Genomic DNA, 24,833 nt, shown 5'->3' on the forward strand with positions numbered 1-24,833 from the left:
TTAATATAGAAGCAACGCAAAGATTAATTGGCAGGGGGACAGGTGGTAAAGAACCTGAAAAAGAACCAGAATTTGTTAAACACATGTAAACCTTTGTTATTTTAACACTGACAGCAATTTTAGGAGATCAATGTTCCGTTTTACAAATAAAGAAATCAAGACACAGAAATGTTAAGTTGTTAGCCCACACAGAAAGTAGCAGATGGTGCTTAAAGCCCCAAATCAATGCTTTCTTCTTGATACTTGCAGGAAGAAATGCAGGTAAGGTAACAGTAGGAAGAATTTTTCAAAAGAATGGGCAATGTAATCAGAATCATGAAATCTTGATGCTAAACGCAACAGAGCTCAGAACACCCTATAAAGCCTCTGTGTATATACCACTGCCAGTATGAACTATTTGGTAATTGAGTACTTACTTGCATGCCCAGTGAAACTACTTGAGGGCATATTCTCTTTTTATCCCCAGGGACCTGGGATATAGCATGGCCCAAACTGAATGTTTATTGGTGGAACGGACAGAAGGACAGATACAAGAGAGGGGGACACACAGAGGAAGGAAAACAAAAGTGTGAGTTTGAGAGAAAGGAAAACAATCAGTAAATGAATTTGGCCACCGTGAGGTCTTTGGCACCTTTGGAAATGGCAATTTCAATAATGTACTCAGAAAAAAATGGACTGATAGCAAGGGATTAAGGAAAAGTAGACGGTAACTAAAGGAAAAACATAGGTTAGGGCAAACTTGAAACGCTTGGCCATAAAACAAAGGTAAAGGACAGAACTTAAAAAGAAAAATCAGATCAGGAAGGCCTTTTAAGAGAAAATTGAGATTGGTTCACAGAAAGTAAGATCGGTAAAGGGAATAATTTAAAAGAAGAGAGCGACACAACTGAAAAAAGATCCTGAAGGATGGTAAACATTAAAGAGTACAGTTAAAGGAAGGGATTCTGTAGGATCCTGCCTGACCAAATTCCTCTTCCCTTTTTGAGGCCTACAGCAGCCACCAAATCTTTGAACTACCACTTCCACATCACCACTTCTCTATCCATAAACCTACCTTATCTAAGAAAAACTTAGATGTAGTCAGCATACTAATTAATGCAATGTATTAAATGAGTGAATCAATTTTTAAAAAATTTATTTGGAATAAAGGAGCCATGAGTTGTTCTTCCCGCCTGAAATGGCAATTTGCCCAATATCCACTTTTTAAAATTTCATCCATCTTTCAATATCCAAACCAAATCTCAACTCCTCAAAGACAGCCTCTCCACCCCATCTCCACCTCTGTTGGAAATAACTTCTTGCCTATACTTACATAGTACCTTTGACCTACTATTATAGCTACTTAAATGTCTTTCTTTTAATTTGCCAAAGGCAAAACCCCGGTAATTGTGCTCTACACAATAAGTATTCAATAATTGCCAGTAAAAGAGAACACAGATTTAAGAAATTAAAATATGTACAAATGTTTATGGATAATGTCTGCCTATGGTAACTAGCCTATTACTACCTAAAAGAAAACTGAAAAGAAAATCTAATCTGTGGCTTAGAGGAGAAAACAAGAAAATGAACCCATGCAGTGCATATATATCTTTACTACATATATTTTCTAAATCAGTGGTTCTCAACTGGGGGTGAATTTACAATCCAGGGGACATCTGGCAATCTGTGGACATTTTTGATTGTCACGATTGCAAGGGAAGATACTGGCATTTAATGGATAGAGGCCAGGGATGCTGCTGAACATCTTACGATGCTCAAGACAACCCACCACAACAAAGAACTATCTGGACCAAGTCTTCAATAAGTGCCAAGGTTGAGAAATCCTGTTGTAAATGAAACAGACAAGAAAAAAACCCAAAGCTGCCACATAGTCTACTTGAGATTCCTAAAATTTTCTTAGACAATTAGTAGAATCACCTCTTCTTTCCACCGACTAAAAACTGGGTCTAAGGGAGAGTAAAAACAATGTTCCTAAGCAGCTCCATTTACATACTAACAAAAAAAGAGCTGGTTACAAGCTGTCACTTACCATGTGACATATCTGCCAAAATTCCACTCTTATATTTCCTTGTAAATGCTTAGTTACAATTTCCCAGACAGCTGATAAGTCTATTCATAACAATACAGCAACTAAACTAAAATACAGCTTGACTGCAAAACTTTAATGGCAATATATAATGGCCATCTGCCAATATACCTACAAACAGATGAATAATCCACTATCTACAAGACGTATGCTTTATAATTTATTCTCTACACAAGATCAATTAAACTAACCCATCTAAACTTTCAGGCACTCATTCATGACACTAATACAAAACTTTGAAAGGCTAGCTGGAGGCAGGAAACAATTTTTCTCAAGTATAAAACACACCAGCCCTTTTAAAGTGTGAACCACTCTCCACCTCAAAACTGCCTCATGAAACTTGCAATACTAGTGGGTCCAGATCTTACTGTAACACATCCATTAAAAACAACAACAAAAAACTCAGCAATTGCTTCTTCTACCATGAAGGCAGAAGACCACAGCTGTTAGAAAGCAAAGAAATGAAACCTAAGATAGGACAGGAAGTATACATTTTGAATCCAAATGAAACCACAAGGGAAGCAGAAATTAACTGCCAAAATAATTTAGTCAGACAATATCCAAGCAGGTAATAACCTATTAACACTGTTATAACAAAGACTTATAAGCCTAAAGAGACAGTCATTCATTCAAAAAATGTCACCACCTTTGGCTGATATTCCGGGACAAAAGCTACTTTACATTCTGTAAAGCATGTACCTGGTGGAAAGGAAGGGGATGAGGCAGGTGAAGACGACTTCATGGACCACATGAACTAAAATCAGCATGTGCTCTAAGACTTCTAGAAGCTTCAGGATACAGTGACTATCTGATCTAGCATTACTAGACTCTTCTAGAACCTGGAGCCCATCCTATTTAGTTATATATTCCTCCCAATGCTCCCACTATCTTCTCTGTTCCTCTCCCCAGTCTAGGATAAGGCTTAGCTTGCTACTTTATCCAGCCTTATCTCCACTATCTCTCTGTTTCAAGATTTATAGTGATACATTTTTATTTTATACCATATTGGATATTTTACTTCCTATTTAAATGACAACCATTTTTCTGCTGGCTTAGAAAAGAACCCTGTGGCTGTTATATTAGTAACAAAATTTCTGACAAGTGAGCCACTGAGATGCAGCATCTTCACTATACATGTATCATACAAAAAATATATGTATATATACACACATATGTGCATATACACATATGTATATATGTATATATACACACATATGTATATATGTATATATATATATACACATATGCACACATATATACACACACACACACACACACACAACAAAACAGATACTTTCTGGACCTTTCCTGTAAAGGAGTCTAACAGTAGGAATCCACTTCAAGTGGATCTCACTGAAACACTCACAGCATAGGAAGAAATTAGAGACAAAAGAGAATAGTGAAGGAAGAAAAGGAGGAAAGTTGAAGGGAGCATAGAGTATGAACAGTGGCTCCCACAATGGCAGCAGAAGTCATTCGGTGGCACCTGTGCCACCTTTTATAACAGGATTTGACCTGTTTGACTGGTATTCCCTATAGCTATGATTATTCTACTTTCTCATCTTCCAAAACAACTTTGATGTCTTCTCTGTCTGGTACTTTAATACTTCCCCCACTCCTGCTTTTCCAACTTTGATATGTTAATTTCCACTTTTCTTTTTTTCAAAATGCCATTATTTTAAAGCATAATATTATACCTCACCTGAGCCCTATCCTAACCTTCTCCTACCCCCATCAAATGAACTGTATTCAATACACCCTTTCTTTTACTCAACAGAGGTGTCAAAGTCTTTTAAAATCTTTCATTCTGTCATAAATCAAAAGAGAAAATACTCTGAATTCTCCTTCAATTTGAGTAATAAATTCCCAATGTTATTCGGCCTAGAACCCTCATATTTAAGATCATATTTTTATTTTTATAAAACATAAGAAAGTATTTTCAACTTAACTGATTCTCTTAGAAGTCTTGTCAGTGTATTAAAAAGATACTTACCTTTCAACAAACAAAAAATTTCATTATCCTTTCCTGCCCAGAATATCATCATCTTTCCCACACAGAAGATAGGTTTTCTTCCTTTCATCTCTGCTCTATTTTTATAACTTGAGACTAATTCAGTTCCCTTGATGTTGAATTCTCTCTTTATTGGTCTTACTGGGACTTCTTGCCTCCTATCTTCATTTCTGACCCTTCTGAAACAGCCATCTTGCTCCTTGGGTTCCCACCACCCCACCATTTCAATGCCAGACATCCCAGCTCATTTACTCTAACAAATTAAAATTCAGCCAAGACAAAACTAATTTTCATCTACATGAGGCAGGATCTGTAGCTATAGAGATTAAAAATTGCCCAGTCATGATCTTCCACCACTGACAAAGGTAGGCAAGAAAATTCTTCAAGTCAAGGTCACGAAAACAATTGCTACACCCCCCCAACCACATCCATTCAGCAATACTCAGCATCCTCCCTGAAGTGTCTATAAAAACCAACAGTTCTATTTTCAAAGAACGTGAACATAATGCTTCCCTAAAGACATTCTCTAGTGTCCCCACTGCAGACTTTAAATGGAATGATTATCTAAAAGAGGAGGAGGGAAATTCAGACTGGCACAAGTCTTTATGATTCCCACAACCACCACCTAGGTCTCAGACTTCTAACACTTGTTTTAATTTACTTAGGACAAATGCCTAAGATTGAGACAAGACTGGCTCCAGGAATCTTTAAGAGACCCCAGGACCTATGCCTCCCCAATTTTGCCTGTTCAATTTTAGCTGAAAAATATCATTGTATTTTTTTTCTCCCTTCTTCAAAGAACTAAGTTCATCTCAAGCTATCATTGATTCCACATCTAAGGAAGTCTTCCCTACCATGTCAAGCTATAAAATATAAGGTACATTAACAAGAAGCCTCTCAAAGTCCACTGATCTTCCCCATTAAAAGTACCACCACTCTGCCAATTTGTTTTTCATAACTTTCTAGATCCACTGCCAGTACCTTATTCAGGACCAAAGTCCCAAAGGGAATCTTTTGTAAGGAAAAGAACCTTACAAAAAGGACCAATTTTGAAGTCTTCCCCTTTTCTAAGCAGTAGTCACTCCCCAATTAATGTCAGGCTCTAACAACCTTACTTTTCTCTGTTATCCACCACTACATTACACAGAGTCATTTTCCTAACACATAGCTGTGAACATATTAATTCTAACAAATCATCTCAGATTCTCCATTGTCTACCCATTTTAACTATAAATTATGGAACATGATATTCAGGATCCTCTTAAATATGGTCACCTTATCAAATAGGATTTCCCCGACCACTTTGTCCAGATAAAACAGTACATCCCTGTCTTACTTTATTGCTCTTCCTAGTGCTTGTGACCACCTGATATATATTTAACTGCTATGTTTACTGACTGTGCCCTTCTACTATAATATATCCTCCCACGTTCACCCTTTTATTCACCAGTGTACCCTCAACACTAGAATATATTATGTTCTCAACTTATATTTGTGGAAAGAACAGATGAACACTGACATGCAGTGTACTACAGCTGACTTGAAGTTAGAAGACCTACATTTCAGTTAGTTTCCACATACCAGCTATATGAGCCTCAACAATTTTACCTTCTTTGGGCTTACATTCCTCATGTGTAAAAGAAAAGGGTCAAACTTGATAATCTCTACAACTCTTAAGTTTTCTCAACTATATCACACTACCTTGTTGTCTAACTGGACTGAATACCTCCCTTCCCCCCAGCTTCCCTACCTACATAACTCTGCTCAGTTTCCTTCCATTTGGAATTCCCCTCTTCTCAATCCACATCTGTCAAAATGAACATTAAGGATGAACAATATCCTAAGTGCCATTTTCTTGAAGTCTAACAAACTGTAAGCTCTGTAAAAGGAGGGTGGAGTTCTTCTTTTTCTATTCTCAGATGTTGGTACAATGCCTCCCATACAGGTGATCAACAAAACAACTAATGAATCATGAGTACATGAATGAGCAAATAAACAAAGTCTTTCCTGATTCCCTCCCATTGCTCAGGTGATCTCCTGCCTTTGGACTCAAAACACTTCGTATCTTTTATTTTTATTTATGTATTTACTTATTTATTGAGACGAAGTTTCACTCTTGTTGCCCAGGCTGGAGTGCAATGGCACCATCTTGGCTCACTGCAACCTCTGCCTCCCGGGTTCAAGCGATTCTCCTGCCTCAGCCTCCCGAGTAGCTGGCATTACAGGCGCCCGCCACCACGCCCAGCTAATTTTTTGTATTTTTAGTAGAGACGGGGTTTCACCATGCTGGCCAGGCTGGTCTTGAACTCCTGACCTCAGGTGATCCTCCCGCCTAGGCCTCCCAAAGTGGTGGGATTACAGGCGTCAGCCCCCGCGCCCGGCAACATTTGGTATCTTTCATGGTACTTACACTCTGTGCTGTTTAATTTACTTGCCTAATAGATACTCAACTGCAAATTCCTTAAGACTAATCAGCACCCTGATGGTTTCCATATCTCTCTATAGCACCTACAACAGATCTTTGTCATAGCTGTATTTATTTGAAATATTAAACAACAAAGGGATATCTAAGATGAAAAAAAGGACCTCAAATTACAGACATCATTCCAACTGTCCTGTGGTCACTGGGCATATATGTTGTGCTAAAATCAAGCATTCAAGCATTGTTCAAATATCTCATCATTCTCTTCTCTCCCTATTATGCTTAATAAAACTTTACTACTTTAAAAATTATAATGGCCACCCTATGTATCAGGTAACTACACACCTCTTGCAATATACATATAGGGATCCACACACGTCAATACTTTCATGTCACTAAACAGCTAAAGTGACTTTTCCACTCATTTCAGACTTCCACCTCATCCAACTCCCTCCTCCGCAAGGTATGAAACAATTTTTTAAAAAACATCTTTCCATAAGGCCTCCCTTTCTTAGTTCTGCTCCTGAAAGACAAAAAGGACCAATTTTAAAGTCTTCCCCTTTTCTAAGCAGTAGTCACTCCCCAGTTAATTTCAGGATCTAACAACCTTACTTTTCTCTATCAAGATTTTTGACCCACTTTACCTCTGCCTCCAAGCTCTTACTCAGCTTCCATGGAACCTTTCAGCTGACACAAAAGCTGGTGTCCTTCCATTCAATATGTTCTCGCCATCAGGTACTAAGTTCAACCTATCTACATCTTCATCCTGAAATGTGCATCAATCGCCGCGCCCCCCACCCCAGACACACATCTCGCACACACACACACTATACCCATGTGTCACTCTACCTCTGACATAAAGTTCCTTACACCACTCTTAATGAACGCACACGACTCTCAGAATGGTATCTTCCGACTACACTGATTCTAACCCAGTTATTTCTGAAAAACCCAACCTTGCCCACAGTGCCTCCCTCTTTCCTCACTTCCCCATCTATTCCCCTTCACGCCTCCCCACACCGCCAACTAACTACAGATGACATTATTCCTCAATACTCCCAACCCGAGAATGAAGAACAAGCTCCAGTTTCCTGCGGTCTCCCTCTCCCCCTGTCTGCCCTCCGCGGTTCCCCCGCCCCAACACTCCAGGTGTGCAGACTTCCTCCCCGTCCTCTACTCATGCATCGCTCCAACCAATCCCACGCCACACCACGAGTCCTCTGCCACGGGGATCAGACTCCTCCACACCCACCTCCACTTGGGGTCGCCGCCGCCTCCCCGGAGGTTTCTCTCCACCCCTCGCTAGCGAGCCCGAGACCAAGGGCGCGCGCGCACATTCTCACGCTTCCCCAACCTCCCTCCTCGCACCGGGACGAGCCGGCTTCGCCAGAGCTCAGCCCGGGCGGTAGGGGCTAAGCACCCATACCCGTTCCGCCCCCTCCCGCAGATCCCCTTGCAGTCTCCGCCGCCCTGCCCGGCGAGGAGAGGACGCAGCAACTCCCCCGCCACCCCGGACTTACCACCTCGGTGTCTGTTGCTCCATGCCCCAACCTGCGGCCCGCTCCCCCTACGTACCAGCCCGGCCTCGGCACTCACCGGAGGTACTGCGCGCTCTGCAGGCTCATCCTCCGCCGCCGCCGCCGCGTCTTCCCGCGAAGCCTCCGTGGGTCTCTCAGGCTCCTCGGAGCGGCCCCGCGGCACCGCGGGTGCTGGCGGCCGCCGCCATCTTCCTCTCCTCCGGCTCCTCCTCGCTCGGCAGGGGGGTGGGGGTGAATGAGGCGAGGGGGAGGGAGTGGGGAAAGCTGCTCTCGCTGCTGCTCTGGCCCGTGGGGCGCAGGGACACTCCGACCCGGGGGGGAGGGGGAGGGAGGAGGGGCGGGGGAAAGAGGAGAAGCAGAGGAAGTCGGCGACCGGGCGAGGGAGGGGGTCCCTCTCGCGAGATTTCAGCAGCGCCTGTCCCTCAGTGATTTCCGCCTCTCTGTAGCGCTCCCTTTTGGGATCAACGAGCTGTGTGGCGCCTGTGCGGCTTCTGAGAGACCGGCTGGTGGCGCTTGGCGGCTTCCTGCCAATCCACCCTTCTCCTCCCGCGCAAGGGGGCAATCCCAACCCCACCACCGGGAACACCCAGGCCAAAAGAACGGGAGTTACACTCAAAGTCTTCCCCCTTCTTATCACTCCTGCCGATTTCCCCCTTCCTTTTTGCACGCCTCCATTCTTCCCCACCGGAAACGCCGCCCCTTCCTCCTACAGTTCCTCCCAGCAGTCCCTCAACGCTTGTCTTCCCTCGCGCGTAGAGAGTGACTCGAAGGACCCCCTCTCCTCTTCGCTGCAGCCCCTCCCCATGCACGCTGGGAGACTCTTGGAGGGGATAAGGTGGGGCCCGGAGAGGAAGAGAAAAGAAGACAATCGGATTGGATAGGCAGCTGCCATGGCAACTGGAGGCTGTGGTTATATTGTCATAGTAACCGATGTGTGCGGACAGGGTCACCCTCCCCTTGGCCAATGGATTCCCAGGAAACCGCCCAGGGTTCCCCGTTGGCTTCCCTTCCATCTAAAGGCCTCCCCCAAGTTAGGAATCGATGTAGTTCTCCCCGGTGGTGAAGTCCACTTCCTCCTCCCTTCCCACTTCCCACAGCAGTTGGGGGGACACCCCGAGGCATTCACCATGGGCTTTTCCACCCGCCTGCGAGCGGGAACCACCTCCGTAGTTTCCTCTCAGAGCCGGGCGAGGAGAGGGCTGGGCCTGCGAAGAGGATGCATGGCCTGGAGGCTGGCGGGCGGCGGGCTGGAGTCGGGAGGGCGAGGCGGCAGCGCCAAGCGGCGAGGAAGGGCAAGGGGTTTCCCCACAACTGCCTTGGGCTCTGGGAGGCGGGATCCCGCCTGGACGGGGTCCCTGAGGGAGGAGAGCGGCACACGACAGCCGCGATGCCTTCCCTGCCGACGGGGATAGCCGACTTCTGGCGAGTCGACCCCTCACCCAAATCCACCCCACCCGCGTACTCCCTCCTGACCTAGCTGTCGCGAGCCTGCCGCGAGGAGGCCAGGGTGAGGGTGGGAACACATCCTAGAAGGCTAACACGTGGTTTTCTATCATTTAAACCGGGGACAAGCCGGAAGGCTGACTAGCGCCATCACTCTAATAGGCACCCCGCAGTGGGGATCCTGCTTGATTATTAAAGGCAGACCTCCAAGTTCCTCCCTGCTCTGCAACCTTTCTCCTCTCACGGGTCTGCAGTGTTTTAAAAGTCGTCATTCTGTGTCGCTGAGTTAGAGAGGAAAACATCGGATAAAAGAGGATCAAGAATGAACGAACCCTAGATACATCTGTCTGGTGAAAGGAGTCTAGGAAAAGAAGTTTCATTCTTAGAACAAATCTTTTTGGATATTCATTATGTGTGTTTTGTATCAGGTTTCGGGCCAAAAAGCTGAAATAAAGAACGAAGTCAATAATAATATGAAGTGTATGAGAAATAGCTGGAAAATTCATCATCCATGACTTGAAGAAATTGACGTTTTACAAGTTATATTTTCGGTTCGTATTGTGGAGTCATTTAAGGAGCTATCCCAAAGTACTTTAGGATATGTAACTATATAAAACCTTCCAAGAATGCAGCCCTCATAGGATAGTTAAAATAAGGATTTTAATGCGCTATTTTGATTTGGTTTGGTCCGGTTTGGCTACCTGATTCCTGCTGTCTTTTTCTACGCCAGGTGAAGAGGCACTTTCAAGATCCTTCTCTGAGACCTGCACCAATAAGACTATACCAATGTTCAGTTGAAACATCAGGTATAAGTTTAGCGGAAACGAAAGTACAACCTGCTTTGAAATAAATTCCAAGGACAGATTGTCATTAACGAAATAGAAAGTGGACTATGCCCCTCATGCTGCCAGCGCCTGGTATGATGCGGCGTGACACGCAGCGCTTGCGGCAGTACAATGCCCCCAATCACCCGCCCCGCCCCGACGCGCCGCCCACTCACGGCAAAGAGAGCCACCTAGTGAGGGATTATTCTCATTTCCGCGGTGGGGTTCTGCTTTTCCTTCTACCATGAGCGCCCAAGGATAGAGACTCCTACTACCTATTACCTCAAATAGCCTACATTTCTTTCCGAAAATTTATTGGTTAGATATTTTTCTTTTTTTTTTTTAATTTAAAGACCAGTGTGATCGTGTATTGGTTAGATTTCAACCAGAATAAAAATTGTAATAATTACCCCCTTACTAATCATGGTAATAGCCATTTATGTCTGTGGCACGTATCTCCAATAAAGAGTGTATGAACAGTTATCATACATTCCTGATAAGCAATCTAGGAAAATATTACTACTATCTTCTCATTTTGGAAATAGAGAAACGGATCAGAAAAATGAATCCTTTTGTTAGTGTTTGCTGATTTATTCCATAAACATTTACTGAGTACTTATTATATTTCAGACACTGTTCTGGTTATGATGGACACCACAATGAAAGAGACCTGCTCCCTGTCTTGAGGAAACCCAACTGCTGGTAGAGAGCTCAGAGTAATGATTAGGATGCAATATGAGGGATGCAGTAATTGGGGTAAGAACAAAGTAGGAACACATGAGGTCAGAAATAATAAAGTCTGTGTTTTATAGCAGCTTTCCTAAGAATCTTATAAGAGTCTTCAATAGCTTTACAATATCTCTAGCTAAATAGAAGAATAGTAGTATATTTTAGAGATTAGAAGACTTTGATACTAATAATAAAATTACCTTCAAAAATCAATAGGACTCAGAAAAATTATTACCTTCTATTTATATACTGTTTAATACACATTTTCCATTTTCATCTATTTCCACTTGTCCTAGTCAACAAACTTGTAGAATTACAGACATCTTTCTTTTTGCAATAGATATTGTTCACCTTTTTCCCCCTACAGATATAAGATCACATCTAAACCAAAAGAAATTAAAGAGAAGCTTCCTTACTTACATTAATCCTACCAGATTTTGTTTTTGGGTTTGTCTTTTTGGCTAAGTGATTTCATGGAAAGATCACAAGCTAACGGACCTGAGTATGCATTCTAACTCTGCCATCTTGGTATCTGAACTTCAGTTTGCTCCTTGACCAAAATGGAAGCATTACCTGTTATAGGTTTCCTGTGACCTTTAATGATGACATACATGATTGAGTGCCCATTATACAACACTGAACTTGATAAACATTAAATTTTTTTCTTTTTGCTTTTTTTTTTTTTTTTTTTTTGAGACAGAGTCTTACTCTGTCACCCAGGCTGGAGTGCAGTGGCACAATTTCACCTCACTGCAACCTCTGCCTCCTGGGTTCAGGCAATTCTTGTGCTTCAGCCTCCCAAGTAGCTGGGACTACAGGTGTGTGCCACCATGCCCAGCTAATTTTTGTATTTTCAGTAGAGACAAGGTTCACCATGTTGGCCAGGCTGGTCTCAAACTCTTGACCTCAAGTGATCCACCTGCCTTGGCCTCCCAAAGTTCTGGGATGGATTACAGGCCACCTTGCCCAGCCCCTTTTGCTCTTTTATATCAAGCTAAAAAGAGTAAAATAGAACTACTACAGCATAACATTATTTTTTAAAATAATACTCTATCTAGTCTTTTTTTGTTTTTGAATAGAGATGCAGCCTAACTGTATTGCCCAGGCTATCTCTAACTCCTGGCCACAAGCAGTCCTCCCACCTCAGCCTCACAAGTAGCTGGGATTTTAGGTGTGAATCACTGTACCCAGCTCTCAATCTAGTCTTTGTCTATAATACTCATAGGTCTGAACTCACATTCAAATCTATTGGCATCCAGTGCTAGAAGATAGATTTCTTTATTCATGACTGATTACAGAAAAGAACACAATATTAGGACATTGTGAGTCCAATGCTAGAGATTTAAAACTTTTCAAAAACCTTTTATCACATAAAACAGCCTAATATAACCACATTTCTGTCCAAGTAGATAGAATGGCCTCTTTTCAATCAAACACTGAGTACTTGCTGAGAAGCTACTCTTAACATTCTTACCAAATTTACCCAGAGCTTTGGTAACCTGACGATTAATACATAGCAGGCCTCCTCCCTTTTTATAATAATAGACAGCCTGTGCCATGACATCGTAACAAGCCCTAATTTATTTTAATATTTATCCTACATATTCTGAATGTTTATAAATCCTGTGCACAATTAGGAACTTGGTAAATCATTCTCATCAAAGCAGAAACACATTTATTATCAGTTGCATACTCAGTACACAATATGTGTGAAGCTAGCCATTCATTCCTCTTCAGTACCACACCTCAGACCATAGAGTTAAGTGATTCAATCAAATGAGTAATTCATTCTCTTCAAATAGTGAGTCAGATACAAACTGACATTTAAATTCAGGTCTCCTGTTGCTCAAGATTTCTTAGATCAAGGGTCAGTAGCCTTTTTCAAACAGTTTGCCAAGTGTATATTTATTCATTCACTCCAAAGAGGGAGTCTTTTAGCCTGAAGAATAGTCGGGAACCACTGCAGTCCAAGATTGAAGAAAAGAAACTTCTGATTTGGGAGGCACTGACGTGACAGTTGGGGAATAATATTCAGAGCTTTCTCTCCCCCTTCACTTCTCCATTCTCCTAATATTTACTAAGGGAAATCTTATTATCTTCAAGGTTTCCCCCAACTCCCAATAAGCAAATACCTCTGAGAAATTACCACACCTAAAATTCTTATCTGCTGATTTAATGGACACAATCTGGAGAAGACAAGAAGAGATGCTCATAGGAAAGATTGAAAAGTATTGAAAAACCAAAACAAAAACCCTAGCCTCTCTTATTTTATTGGCAGAAGGCCTTAGTGTTCATGCATCTCTTTACTACCCGAAGCACAGTACTTACTGAAATCATCTTGTGGGTCCCTAATCTAACAGCAACATATTTCATGTCAAAGTCTGTTGAGTTACCTAGAAGTTGCCATATTTTTCTTAAAACACCCAACTAAAATAACATAATCTTTTAATATTTTCTAGTTTCTACTTTCCTAACTTTTATCAGGTAGATACTACTTTGGAGCACTAAGAATGTGATACTGATATTCATTGTCATAAATCTGTTCTTCAAAACCATGGGAAACATGTACATGCATGTACACATGCACGCACTGATATGGTTTGGCCCTGTGTCCCTGCCCAAATCTGATCTCTATTTATAATCCCCACATGTTGAGGGAGGGACCTGTAATCCCCACGTGTCCAGGGAGGGAGGTGATTGGATCATGGGGGTGGTTTCCCCCATGCTGTTCTCATGATAGTGAGTGAGTTCTCACAAGATCTTGTTTTTGTAAGTGTTTGGAACTTCCTCCTTTGTTTGTCTCTCCCTGCTGCCTTGTAAAGAAGGTGCATTTTTCCCCTTCCACCATGATTGTAAGTTTCCTGAGACCTCCCCAACTATATGGAACTGTGAGTCAATTAAACCCCCTTTGCTTATAAATTACCCAGTCTCGGGTAGTATCTTTATAGCAGTGTGAAAATGAAATAACACACACCTTCCTCTTTTCCCTGACATTATTATTGTACCAATTCAATTGGCAATTCAAGTTAAAATGTGATAAAGATGAAAAGCAAAGAAACTTAGGACTTAGGTCCATCACTTCAAGGCATACTAAGAATATGCATCCAAGCACTTTTTTGCTTTGCTTAACAATCCCAGGGTCTTTTCTATTCTCAGAAAACTTTTACATATCAAAAACCTGGATAGTTTGTTCCATATGTGTAAAAGTTCTTTCTTTTCTTTTCTTTTTCTTTTTCTTTCTTTTTTTTTTTTTTGAAACAGGGTCTTGCTCTGTTGCCCAGGCTGGAGTATAGTGGCATGATCACAGCTCACTGCAGCTTCAACCCCCGGGCTCAAGTAATTCTCTTGCCTCAGCCTCTCGAGTAGCTGGGACTACAGGCTTCCCTCACGATGCCCAGCTAATTTTTTAATTTTTTGTAGAAACAGCAGTCTCCCTATGTTGCCCAGGCTGGTCTCAAACTCCTGGGCTCAAGAAAACCTCCAGCCTTGGCTTCCCAAAGTAATGGGATTACAGGTGAGCCACCTCACCTGGTCATATTTGTTAAAATTCTTAATATTAGCCTGGCACAGTGGCAGGTGCCTATAATCTCAGCTACTCAGGAGGCTGAGGCAGGTGGATCACTTGAGCCAAGGAGTTTGGGGCCAGCCTGGGCAACATAGCAAGGCTCCATCTTAAAAACAATTCTTAATATTGTTGGGTTAAGATGTAAGAGCACATTCTGGAACAAATTAAATAGTAAATTAATGTGTACGTATATTCCACATTTTAGCTATGTTAAGCTTTTTAAAAAGTTTTTTCCCCTGGCTTTAAGTCTCCATTGCTTTTCCATTATCCTTAGGATAAAGTTTCCAATCATTATGATGACCTCTGTTCTGGTCTCTGCCTGCCTCTTCTCTGACAACCCTCCCCACCCCCTGGTATCACCACTCTAGCTATAGTGACCTTCTGTTAGGTCCTTGAATAAGCAGTGTTCTTTTCTTCTCGGAGCCTTTAGATAAGTTGTTCCCTCTATCTAGGTAATTCTTCTCCGCAGACTACTCTTATGTCTACCTATGCTTTAAGCCTAAATCTGAACTTCTTTGGACGAGCTTTCTCTACTTTCCAACCCCCAACCATTAGGCTAAGTTAGCTAAAATGGTTATATGTTCCCATAGCACTCTGCCCTTCTTTTTCATGGCATTTGTAAGTCTTTCATATTTGTAAATCTTTGTTTAATGTCTGTTACCTCCAATTGTAAGCTCTGTAAGAGTAGATGCTGTGCCTATTTTGCTTACTCTTGTATTATCACTTCCCTAGCAGAACACCAGATACAAGGAATGCTCAATAAATGTTCATTAAGTCAAGGAATTAAAAAACAAAAACCAAATTAATAGAAATTTGGGAGCTGGGCACAATGGCTCACACCTGTAATCTCAGCACTTTGGGAGGCCAAGGTGGAAGATTGCTTCAGCCCAGGAATTCGAGACCAGCCTGGGCAACATAGTGAGACCCCATCTCTAAAACAAAAAAAAAGTTGGACCACGTATTTCTTAGAAGTAATCCTAAAGCAGTAAGGAAATAATTTTATTGGGCCTTCAACTAATCTCAGTAATTGAAATTGCTATTACATTTAACAAGATTAAAGTTTTAATTAAATGAAATATTTAAGCGATGAGTAAAATGCAGAGTTATAAGATGAAGGATAACTCATCAGTTATCTCACAACAGCATCTCAGACTTCGATGTAGAAAAAGTCTTCAACGTCCAAATTATTTTTATTTAACTTTATGTTTTTTAATTTGAGATTAGGTGCAGTTAATTCTTTCATTATGTGGCAGAAGAGGGTGCTAGGGAAGGATGGCAAAAGAGAAGAGAGGCTATCAGCTAATTAGAATGTAATACAAAAAGTTACCTTTAAAATTTCGGAAAGAAAATTGGATCAGGGTGTAGAATGGAAAGCTCAGTGGTCTCTATTTTTCACCAGAGAAGTGTTTATAAATTCTAGCATTATTATTGTTAATTTTTTTGCCTGTAATGGGATAGGGCTAAGTAAACTGAATGTAGGATTTTAAGGAAAGGGCTATATCCAATTTCAAAGTAAATGTGATAATTATGTTTCTGGAGGCAGGTTCTGAATTCAATTCAATTAAATGAGGCATGTAACATATGTAAGCAGCCTGGCACTTAGTAGACACTCAACGAATGCTCTTACTTTATATAAAGGGTGAATAAGAACTGCATACACACTCTAATTAATGTAGGTTAAATGCACCTTTAAAAACAAATACAAACTGCTGTAGAGGTACACAGCATACTGCCTCAAAACTATATGACCAATTTTATCATATGACCCTTCCTTCCTTCCTTCTTCTCGTTCTTTCTTTCTCTGTCTTTTCTTTCTTGCCCTGCCCTGCCCTCTCCTCCCCTCCCCTTCCCTCCCTTCCCCTTCCCTCTTCCCTCCCCTCCCCTCTCTTTTCTTTTCTTTACTTTTTTTCACTTTTCTTCCTCTCCTCTCTCCTCTCCCCTCCTTTCCTTTCTTTTCGACAGGGTCTCACTCTGTTGCCCAGGCAGGAGTGCAGTGGTGCAATCACGGCTCACTACAGCCTCAACCTCCTGGGCTCAAGTGATTCTCCCACCTCAAGTTCCCAAGTAGCTGGACTACAGGCATGTACCAGCATGCCCAGCTAAATTTTCTTTATTTTTGAGGTCTCACTGTGTCTGCCAGGCTGGTCATGAACTCCTGACCTCAAGTGATAAGTGATCCTCCCACCTCAGCCTCCCAGTGTGCTGGGGTTACAGGTGTGAGCCACCATGCCTGGCCAGTATAAATTCTTTCATCTATTTGTGAAGGATATCTCAGTTCATTAGCTGTTTTATATTTGAATGAAATGAGAGCCAAGATCTGGTTCAAAGCTAAAGAGGATAAGGAGGCTTCTACGGAGCAAAACCAGCTGCTTATGCTTTCCCCTGCCCTCTTTCAAACTAACACCTCTGGAATGGCTTTGGCTTGCATGCTGTTTCACTCTCGTGCTCTCTCAACCATTGGCTATAATGTTCCCATTATGGTCCTCCAAGTCATCCATTTCTTTGTCCAAGAGGACATGAATAGTTTTAATTTTTGTTTTTGTTGTTGTTGTTTTGTTGTTGTTTTGAGACAGGGTCTCTCACTATCACCCAGGCTGTAGCGTAGTGGCATAATCACAGCTCACTGCAGCCTCAACCTGCCAGGCTCAAGCCATTCTCCCACTTCAACCTCCTGAGTACCTGGGGCTACAGGCACATGTCACCACGCCTGGCTAATTTTTGTATTTTTAGTAGAGATGGAGTTTCTTCATGTTTCTCAGGCTGGTTTTGAACTCCTGGGCTCAAGCAATCCACCTGCCTTAACCTCCCAAAGTGCTGGGATTACAGGCATGAGTCACTGCACCCCACCAGTTTTAGTTCTTTAACAATTTTCCTGTGGGTAAGACCAGGACCAGAGGGCATGCCAAATAACTGGAATGCCAACATTTCCAAAATACAGGCAGCAGTGGCCTAGATGTTACAGAAGGTTACCAGCTGTAGAAAGAAGCTGAAATTAATTTTCTCTAAGTATTTCAGGAACAGTCAAATTTTAGCATGAAAGCACTGTAGGAATGTTAGGTAGAATTGAGTTTAGTATCTATAGAGCATGTTCAATTGATGATGATTAATTCCTATCTTTCTCTGCTTTTTCAAGACAAATCTATATCGAAACTAAAACTTTACTTCTGGGAATCTTAATCTTGGTGTATCCTGCTACTATGGAGAAGTTTGATGAGCTGTGGATCCTCTAGAATTTTAGTATTTAGTAATTTATTCAGTCTTTCAGTCTTTTCATAAATAGAATTTTCATTGTATCAGGTCATATGCTAGTCATTAGGGTGAAAATGGTGAACAAACAGTCCTGCTCTCAGAGCTTAAGTTTAAAAGACAGTTAAGTAAAAGGGAAGTTATATTATAGAGTGACAAATGCCATGGTAGAGGTCTTTGGAACCATTCCACTTGAGATCGAGTACAGACATGCAATCAGATAATCCACGTAAGTGTCCCAGTCAACTGTAGAGTCCTTCAGAATGAGATTTTGCATAGTTTACTTGTTCACATTCTATTTCCCAGCAGGAAAAGGAATACATACAGCTCATCTACCAGAAAAGTGATGGAAAACCATGGCTAAAAGTATACTAAATTATGCCTGAAAGATACAAAACTATAGATGTAAAGTGCAACTATGAAATAGAATTACATAGAAAATGGTCATACATATAATAAAACGTTAATAGCAGCTATTTCTGAGGTAGACTACTTATGGTTGGCTTTAATTTCATACATTTTTCAACATTTTCTGCCAACCAAAAAGCAAAGTTGAGTTTATTATGGTTATTGTTGTTTTGGTGGTGGTTAGCATTGTTTTTAAAGAATGCCTGAACTTCTATATTATAGGAGTCTGAAAGTAACATTAGACATTGAAAAGGAAGCACATTAAAGATAAGTGTAGGGCCAGGCGCAGTGGCTCACGCCTGTAATCCCAGCTACTTGGGAGGCTGAAGCAGAAGAATTACTTGAATCCGGGAGGTGGAGGTTGCAGTGAGCCGAGACTGCGCCACTGCACTCCAGCCTGGGCAACAGAGTGAGACTCTGTCTAAAGGAAAAAAAAGAAAGAGAAAAGATAAGTGTAATAGCTTTTCACAACTGATGATTGAAAAAAACAATCTTGTTACAGGCAATTCCTATGGCTCTAATGCAGTATCAGGCACTAATACTTATGTATGAGCAAAAATTGATGAGGATGATCATGTTTTAATACACCAGTACAGACCAAAATGCCTCTTTGGTAATTTTCAGATCTACTTCTGGGAACCGTCACAGCCTGAGAAAGATGGCATGCCCTGAATGGAATTCACAGAGAATTATTTTAAGTTTAAAGTTATATCTTTATTTGTCTTTATTTGCCATTTTGCCTTTTCTTACCTTTAAAATTATTTTCTCCTCCTCCCTCAACTCTAGGTCATGCTACTGGCCCCGCCCAGTTATGTAACAACTTGCATTTCCTCAATTCTCTGGAATGTGGCCAGTCAGGAACTTCCACATTTGCTTTTTTTCCGCTCCCCCCCCCCCCCCCCCCCGCCCATTTGTGGGTAAGAAAGTAAAAGAGGCAGGAAAACTGAATTGAGAAAGAAGAAAGAAAAGGGGAAGAGAGAAAGAAAAAAGAAAACCATGAAGCCTGGAAGAGGAGAAAGAAGAGATAGATGAGCAAAGAAGCACATTGCCTGGTGGTAGTAATAGTTGTCAGACACCCATCTATTATAATCTGTTTTCCATGGGAGATTTTAAGAAGAGGCTAGATCCCCAGTCTGTCTTAAAATCAATAAAAGGGACTCTGTTGCCTCTAAAGTATACTTCCAGACTCAGCAATCTCTAAATTCTGAGTGGGGCATCCCTAGTTTTGCTGCCTAAAATCTATGACAGTTGGAAATGATTCCATTTAAGATCCAGTTCAAGAAGCTGTACACCCTGAGGAACTTTATATTGCTATTTAAAGGACCGATATTCTCCAGATTGCTTGAGCCCAGGAGTTCGAGACCAGCCTGGGCAACATGGCAAAATTCCATCTCTACCAAAAAAAAAAACAAAATTAGCTGGGCATGGTGGTACGCATCTGTAGAACCAGCTACTGTGGAGGCTGAGCTCAGAGAACCCCTTGAGCCTAGGAGATGGAGGTTGCTGTGAGCCAAGATCGTGCCACTGCACTCAAGCCTGGGTGACAGAGCCAGACCCTATCTCATAAATAAATAAATGTCAATATTCTCCAAAACAGATTGTATCATTTGAATTTGGACTTTGTGTACACTTGATACTACACTTAATCTTTGCCAAAAGGCCGAGAAGCAATGGACTTTGGGTACAAGGTGGAATATCACTCTACTCTCACCCATTTTAGTATGAGTGAAAATACCATTTAAAACAAAACAAAACAAAACAAAATAAGGTAGTCCAGCCAGTTGTAAACTACTGTATATTCTGCAGAAAGTCCTCTTTTACCCCTCAGGTAAGCTTGAGATAGATAGCCAGGAACCTTTGAACTAAATCTAATAATCTCTTGTAAATTTTCATTTTCTCCTTTTTTTTTTTTTTTTTTTTTGAGACTGTCACGCAGGCTGGAGTGCAGTGGCGTAATCTCAGTTCACTGCAACCTCTGCCTCCAGGATTCAAGCAATTCTCGTGCCTCAGCCTCCCAAGTAGCTGGGATTACTGGTGCACGCCACCATGCCCAGCTCATTTTTTTGTATTTTTAGTGGAGACAGGGTTTCACTATGTTGGCTAGGCTGGTCTCAAACTCCTGACCTCAAGTGATCTGCCCACCTCGGCCTCCCAAAGTGCTGGAATTACAGGCGTGAGTCACCACACCCATTTGGTAATACTAATTATGTTTTCTTTACCCAAATTATCTTTTACCTTGAATTTAATGATATTAAAAATCTTTTTTCATTCTACCACTTTTACCTCATGTTTTTTGGGTTTTTTTTGTTTTTGTTTTTGTTTATGTTTTTTTTTTTTGAGACAGGGTCTTACTGTGTTGCCGGGCTGGAGTGTAGTGCAGTGGCATGATCATGGCCCATTGCATCCTTGATCTCCTGGGATCAAGCAATCCTCCCACCTCAGCCTCTTGAGTAGCTGGGACCACAAGTGTGCACCACCACACCCAGCTAATTTTTTTATTTTGTGTAGAGATGGGGTTTCACCATGTTGCCCAGGCTGGTCTCAAACTCCTGGGCTCAAACAATCCACCCGCCTCAACTTCCCAAAGTGCTGGGATTACATGGGTGAGCCACTGTGCCCAGCCTAACTTCATCTTTAATTCATTATACTGCTATGGTTCTAGTGGTACTTAACAAATGTGTGACTATAGAAATTCCTTAAATGGAAATATAATGACAGAACTGGGTGATTTATTGGATGGGAAGGAATCAAGAAGACTCTCAGGTTTCTGCTTGAGAAATGGATGAAAATAGAAAATGTAAGAGAGAAGGAACAGGTTTGGAGAGGTGTATGGGATGTGGAGATAATGAATTTATTTTGGACATGCTGAACTACATTTGTCTGGGGTTGAGAAAAGTTGTGTATCTGGAGAACATGAGAGAAATCTGTACTAGAGTTGTAGCTTTGGGAGTCATCAGCAGTTAGATAGTAATTAAAGCTTCTTGTGTGGTTTTCAGAAAGCTTGCCTACAAAATGAATGAAAGATAGTTTTGTCTTATAAAGAGGTGGGAGACTTCAGCAGAAAAACATCCGATATAGAAAAATCAGGGATAGAGGCCAGCCAGGCATGGTGGCTCATGCTTGTAATCCCAGCACTTTGGGAGGCGGAAGCTGGAGGATCACTTAAGCCCAAGAGTTTAAGACCCACATGAGCAACAAAGCAAGACCCTCGTCTCCATAAAAAATAAAATACGCCGGGTACGGTGGCTCAACACCTGTAATCCCAGCACTTTGGGAGGCTGAGGTGGGCAGATCACCTGAGGTCAAGAGTTTGAGACCAGCCTGGCCAACATGGTGAAACCTTGTCTCTACTAAAAATACAAAAAAATTAGCTGGCTGTGGTGGTGCACACCTGTAGTCCCAGCTACTTGGGGAGGCTGAGGCAGGAGAGTCGCTTGAACCCAGGAGGTGGAGGTTGCAGTGAGCCAAGATCATGCCACTGCACTCCAGCCTGGGTGACAGAGGGAGACTCCATCTTAAAAATAAAATAAAATAAAATTACTTGGGCATGGTGGCATGCACCTATAGTCCCAGCTACTGGGAAGGCTGAGGTGGGACGATCTCTTGAGCCCAGGAATTCGAGGCTACAGTGAGCTATGATCATGCTACTGTACTCCAGCCTGGGAGACAGAGCAAGACCCTGTCTCAAAAAAAAAAAAAAAAAAAAAGAGGGAGAGAGAGAGGTAGATAAGAGTGAGGCCTCTGGGGAAATGAGAAAAAGTAGATTCCAGAACATAAATGCAGAGAGGAAAATCTCTTCTCTGGTAGAATAATAATGAGATGTAATTGTGGGGTTTTCCTCCACACACCTTTTCTTACACCCCTTCCCTACTGGATTTCAAAACTTAAGGTTATAAAAATGCATAGACTTTGAAGAAATTTAGGACAAAGACTAATTTAAGAGCAAGAGTTTCAGTACCAGAATATATTGTTTTAATGTCTCTAATTGTCGTATACATTAAGTCAGTGAGGAGAGCAAGAAACAGGGGGTTTTATACTCTGCCTCTACCTGAGCCAGAAGCCCTGTGATTTAGAGATTCCAAATAGATTTCTGGCATTTGAGAATACAAGAAGCCTGAATCCATATTACTAAGGAAAGCCAAAAAAGGTAGCAAGACCAGAGTTCCCCACATCCAGAATGTCATGGGAAAATGGTCAAAATGGTTTTGTGGAGCTCACGCTTTGAATTTCTACATCTTCTCCAAGAGCTTCAATAATAAAATTTAATTAAAAATTAAAAGACATCTCTGGGTTCATTAACAAAACAATCATCTCTGGGCATCAAAATGAAAGACCAGCCAGGCACAGTGGCTCATGCCTGTAATCTCAGCACTTTCGGAGGTCGAGGCAGGTGGATCACCTGAGGTCAGGAGTTCGAAACCAGCCTAGCCAACATGGGGAAACCCTGTCTCTACAAAAATTCAAAAATTAGCCGGGTGTGAGGGCACACACCTATAATCCCAGCTACTGGGTAGGCTGAGGCAGGAGAATCGCTTGAACCCAGGAAGCAGAGGTTGCAGTGAGCCAAGATTGCACCACTGCACTCCAGCCTGGCCGACAGAGTGAGACTGCATCTTAAAAAAAAAAAAAAAAAAAAAAAGACCAAGACAACTAGGTTAGTGGGGCTACAGCTACAGCCTCGATGATCTTCTGAGTATGGAAGCTGGTAGAAGTTTTCTAGGAGTTTGAATCCTTCCCAGTAGTGGAGATCAAAGGCACCCCAAACATGGTAGGGCACCTTGGTCAGGTTCATTGTGAAACTGGAATTTGGGAAAAACTGTGACTTCTACCCTGGGCTAGAGTTTAAAAAACAAAGCAAACAGAAAACAACAAAAACTGCTTAGTTATGGTGGTGAAAGGAAACAAACTAGCACACACAAGACTTAGGCTAACCTACCTTGAGGCTCAGGAGGCAGAACTGAAGGACACATCCTGAGACACATAGCCAGGGAGGGGGTCTCAGGTCTACATGGACGCAACGCTAAAACAGGAAACCAACGGAATAAGTTTAAAAAAAGGAAAAACTATCGCTCTAGATGACCTGCAAATTACAATTTGTACACAAGGAAAACAATACTAAAAACATCTGCCAACTTTCAATTTAGTTTTTGTTTAATTGATCTGTGAATTTCTAAAAAGACATATTTAAATTTTCCAATATAGCACCTGGGCTTGGTGGCATGGACCTATAGATCCAGCTACCCAGGGGGCTGAGGTGGAAGAATCCATTGAGCCCAGAAGTTTCAGCCTAGTCTGAGCAACACAGTGAGAACTTGTTTAAAAAAAAAAAAAATTTTTTTTTAAATTTCAGTATAGTGTTGATCTACTAATTTTTGGTGTAATTCTGTTAGTTTTTGTTTTATATCATGGTTATATGGTCAGCTAGATAGAACTTGGCAATTTTTAATTTTTATTATTACATAATGTTTTTATACTTATTAATACTTTTTGCTTTATACTATTTTTGTCTGCTATCAATATTAAACTTCAACTTTCTTTTGTTTAGCATTTGCTTGCTATAACTTTTACCTTTATTTTTAACCTTTTCTATGTTATTTTATTATGGCCACATCTTTTGTATGTGGCATATAGCTGATTTTTTGTTGTTGTTTTTAATCCTGACAGTCTGTTTTTAACTGAAAAGTTCAATTTATATGAGTAAGATCTATTTGAATTTATCTCTACCAATGTCTACTTTTGATGTCTACCAATGTATTTATTTATTTTTTTTTTTGAGAGGAAGTCTCATTCTGTCGCCCAGCCTGGAGTGTAGTGGCATGATCTCAGCTCACTGCAACCTCTGCCTCCTTGGTTCAAGCGATTCTCCTGCCTCAGCCTCCCAAGTAGCTGGAACTACAGGCACGTGCCACTGCACCTGGCTACCTTTTGTATTTTTAGTAGAGACAGGGTTTCACCATGTTAGCCAGGCTGGTCTTGAACTTCTGACCTTAGGTGATCAGCCCGCCTTGGGATCCCCAAAGTGCTGGGATTCCAATATACTTTTGATTTTCTGTTTGCAATGATTTCTCTCTTTTTTTTTTTTTTTTTTTTGTGGTTGTTGTTTGTTTGCCTCCCTTGCCTTTGTTGGATTCATAACTTTTGAAAATTCCCTTGCTTTTACCTCTATTTGAAGTGGGTTATATTTTGTCTATTCTTTTAGAAGCTACTCTTAAAATTTTGACATGCATGCTTAACCATTTATTTTCCTAACGATTTCTAAAGTTTTTTTTTGTTGTTGTTGTTGTTGTTGAGATGGAGTCTCACTCTGTCGCCCAGGACGGAGTGCAGCGGCGCCATCTTAGCTCACTGCAAGCTCCGCCTCCAGGGTTCACGCCATTCCCCTGCCTCAGCCTCCTAAGTAGCTGGGACTACAGGCTCCCGCCACCACGCCCGGCTGATTTTTTGTATTTTTAGTAGAGACGGGGTTCCACCGTGTTAGCCAGGATGGTCTCGATCTCCTGACCTCCTGACTTCGCGATCCGCCCACCTCCGCCTCCCAAAGTGCTGGAATTACAGGCGTGA

At 41.7% G+C, this 24,833-nt stretch overlaps 1 protein-coding gene, 1 long non-coding RNA gene and 1 pseudogene across 17 annotated transcripts in view; 1 reads left to right on the forward strand and 2 right to left on the reverse strand.

Moving 5' to 3' along the window:
• Window positions 1-8,620, reverse strand: part of SMG7 (SMG7 nonsense mediated mRNA decay factor) — an 85,730-nt gene extending 77,110 nt beyond the window's left edge. For 11 of the 14 annotated variants that reach the window (XM_055367224.2, XM_063710212.1, XM_019027720.4 and 8 more), the window contains exon 1: window positions 8,116-8,437. In XM_055367224.2, coding sequence (XP_055223199.2) covers window positions 8,116-8,144 — 29 coding nt within the window. In that variant the 5' untranslated portion in view covers window positions 8,145-8,437. Of the gene's footprint in view, window positions 1-6,864; window positions 7,043-7,163; window positions 7,504-8,115 lie in introns of those variants that run through there. The other 3 variants (XM_055367230.2, XM_019027664.4, XM_019027749.4) reach the window with 2 other exon arrangements.
• Window positions 7,528-19,866, forward strand: LOC101134750 (uncharacterized). 3 transcript variants are annotated; one of them, XR_002006085.4, is made up of 5 exons: window positions 7,528-8,120; window positions 9,929-10,051; window positions 10,231-10,306; window positions 10,955-11,080; window positions 19,059-19,866. It is a non-coding gene; the product is annotated as an uncharacterized lncRNA (long non-coding RNA). The 3 variants fall into 3 exon arrangements; XR_010135245.1 differs by lacking the exon at window positions 7,528-8,120 and adding an exon at window positions 18,897-18,970 and having other exon boundaries at window positions 9,511-10,051; XR_010135244.1 differs by lacking the exon at window positions 7,528-8,120 and having other exon boundaries at window positions 9,511-10,051.
• On the reverse strand, window positions 19,768-19,944 carry LOC115932056 (uncharacterized; annotated as a pseudogene).
• Window positions 19,945-24,833: the final 4,889 nt, after the last annotated feature.

This window comes from Gorilla gorilla, chromosome 1, assembly GCF_029281585.2.
Source record: "Gorilla gorilla gorilla isolate KB3781 chromosome 1, NHGRI_mGorGor1-v2.1_pri, whole genome shotgun sequence".
NCBI classification, from domain to species: domain Eukaryota; kingdom Metazoa; phylum Chordata; class Mammalia; order Primates; family Hominidae; genus Gorilla; species Gorilla gorilla.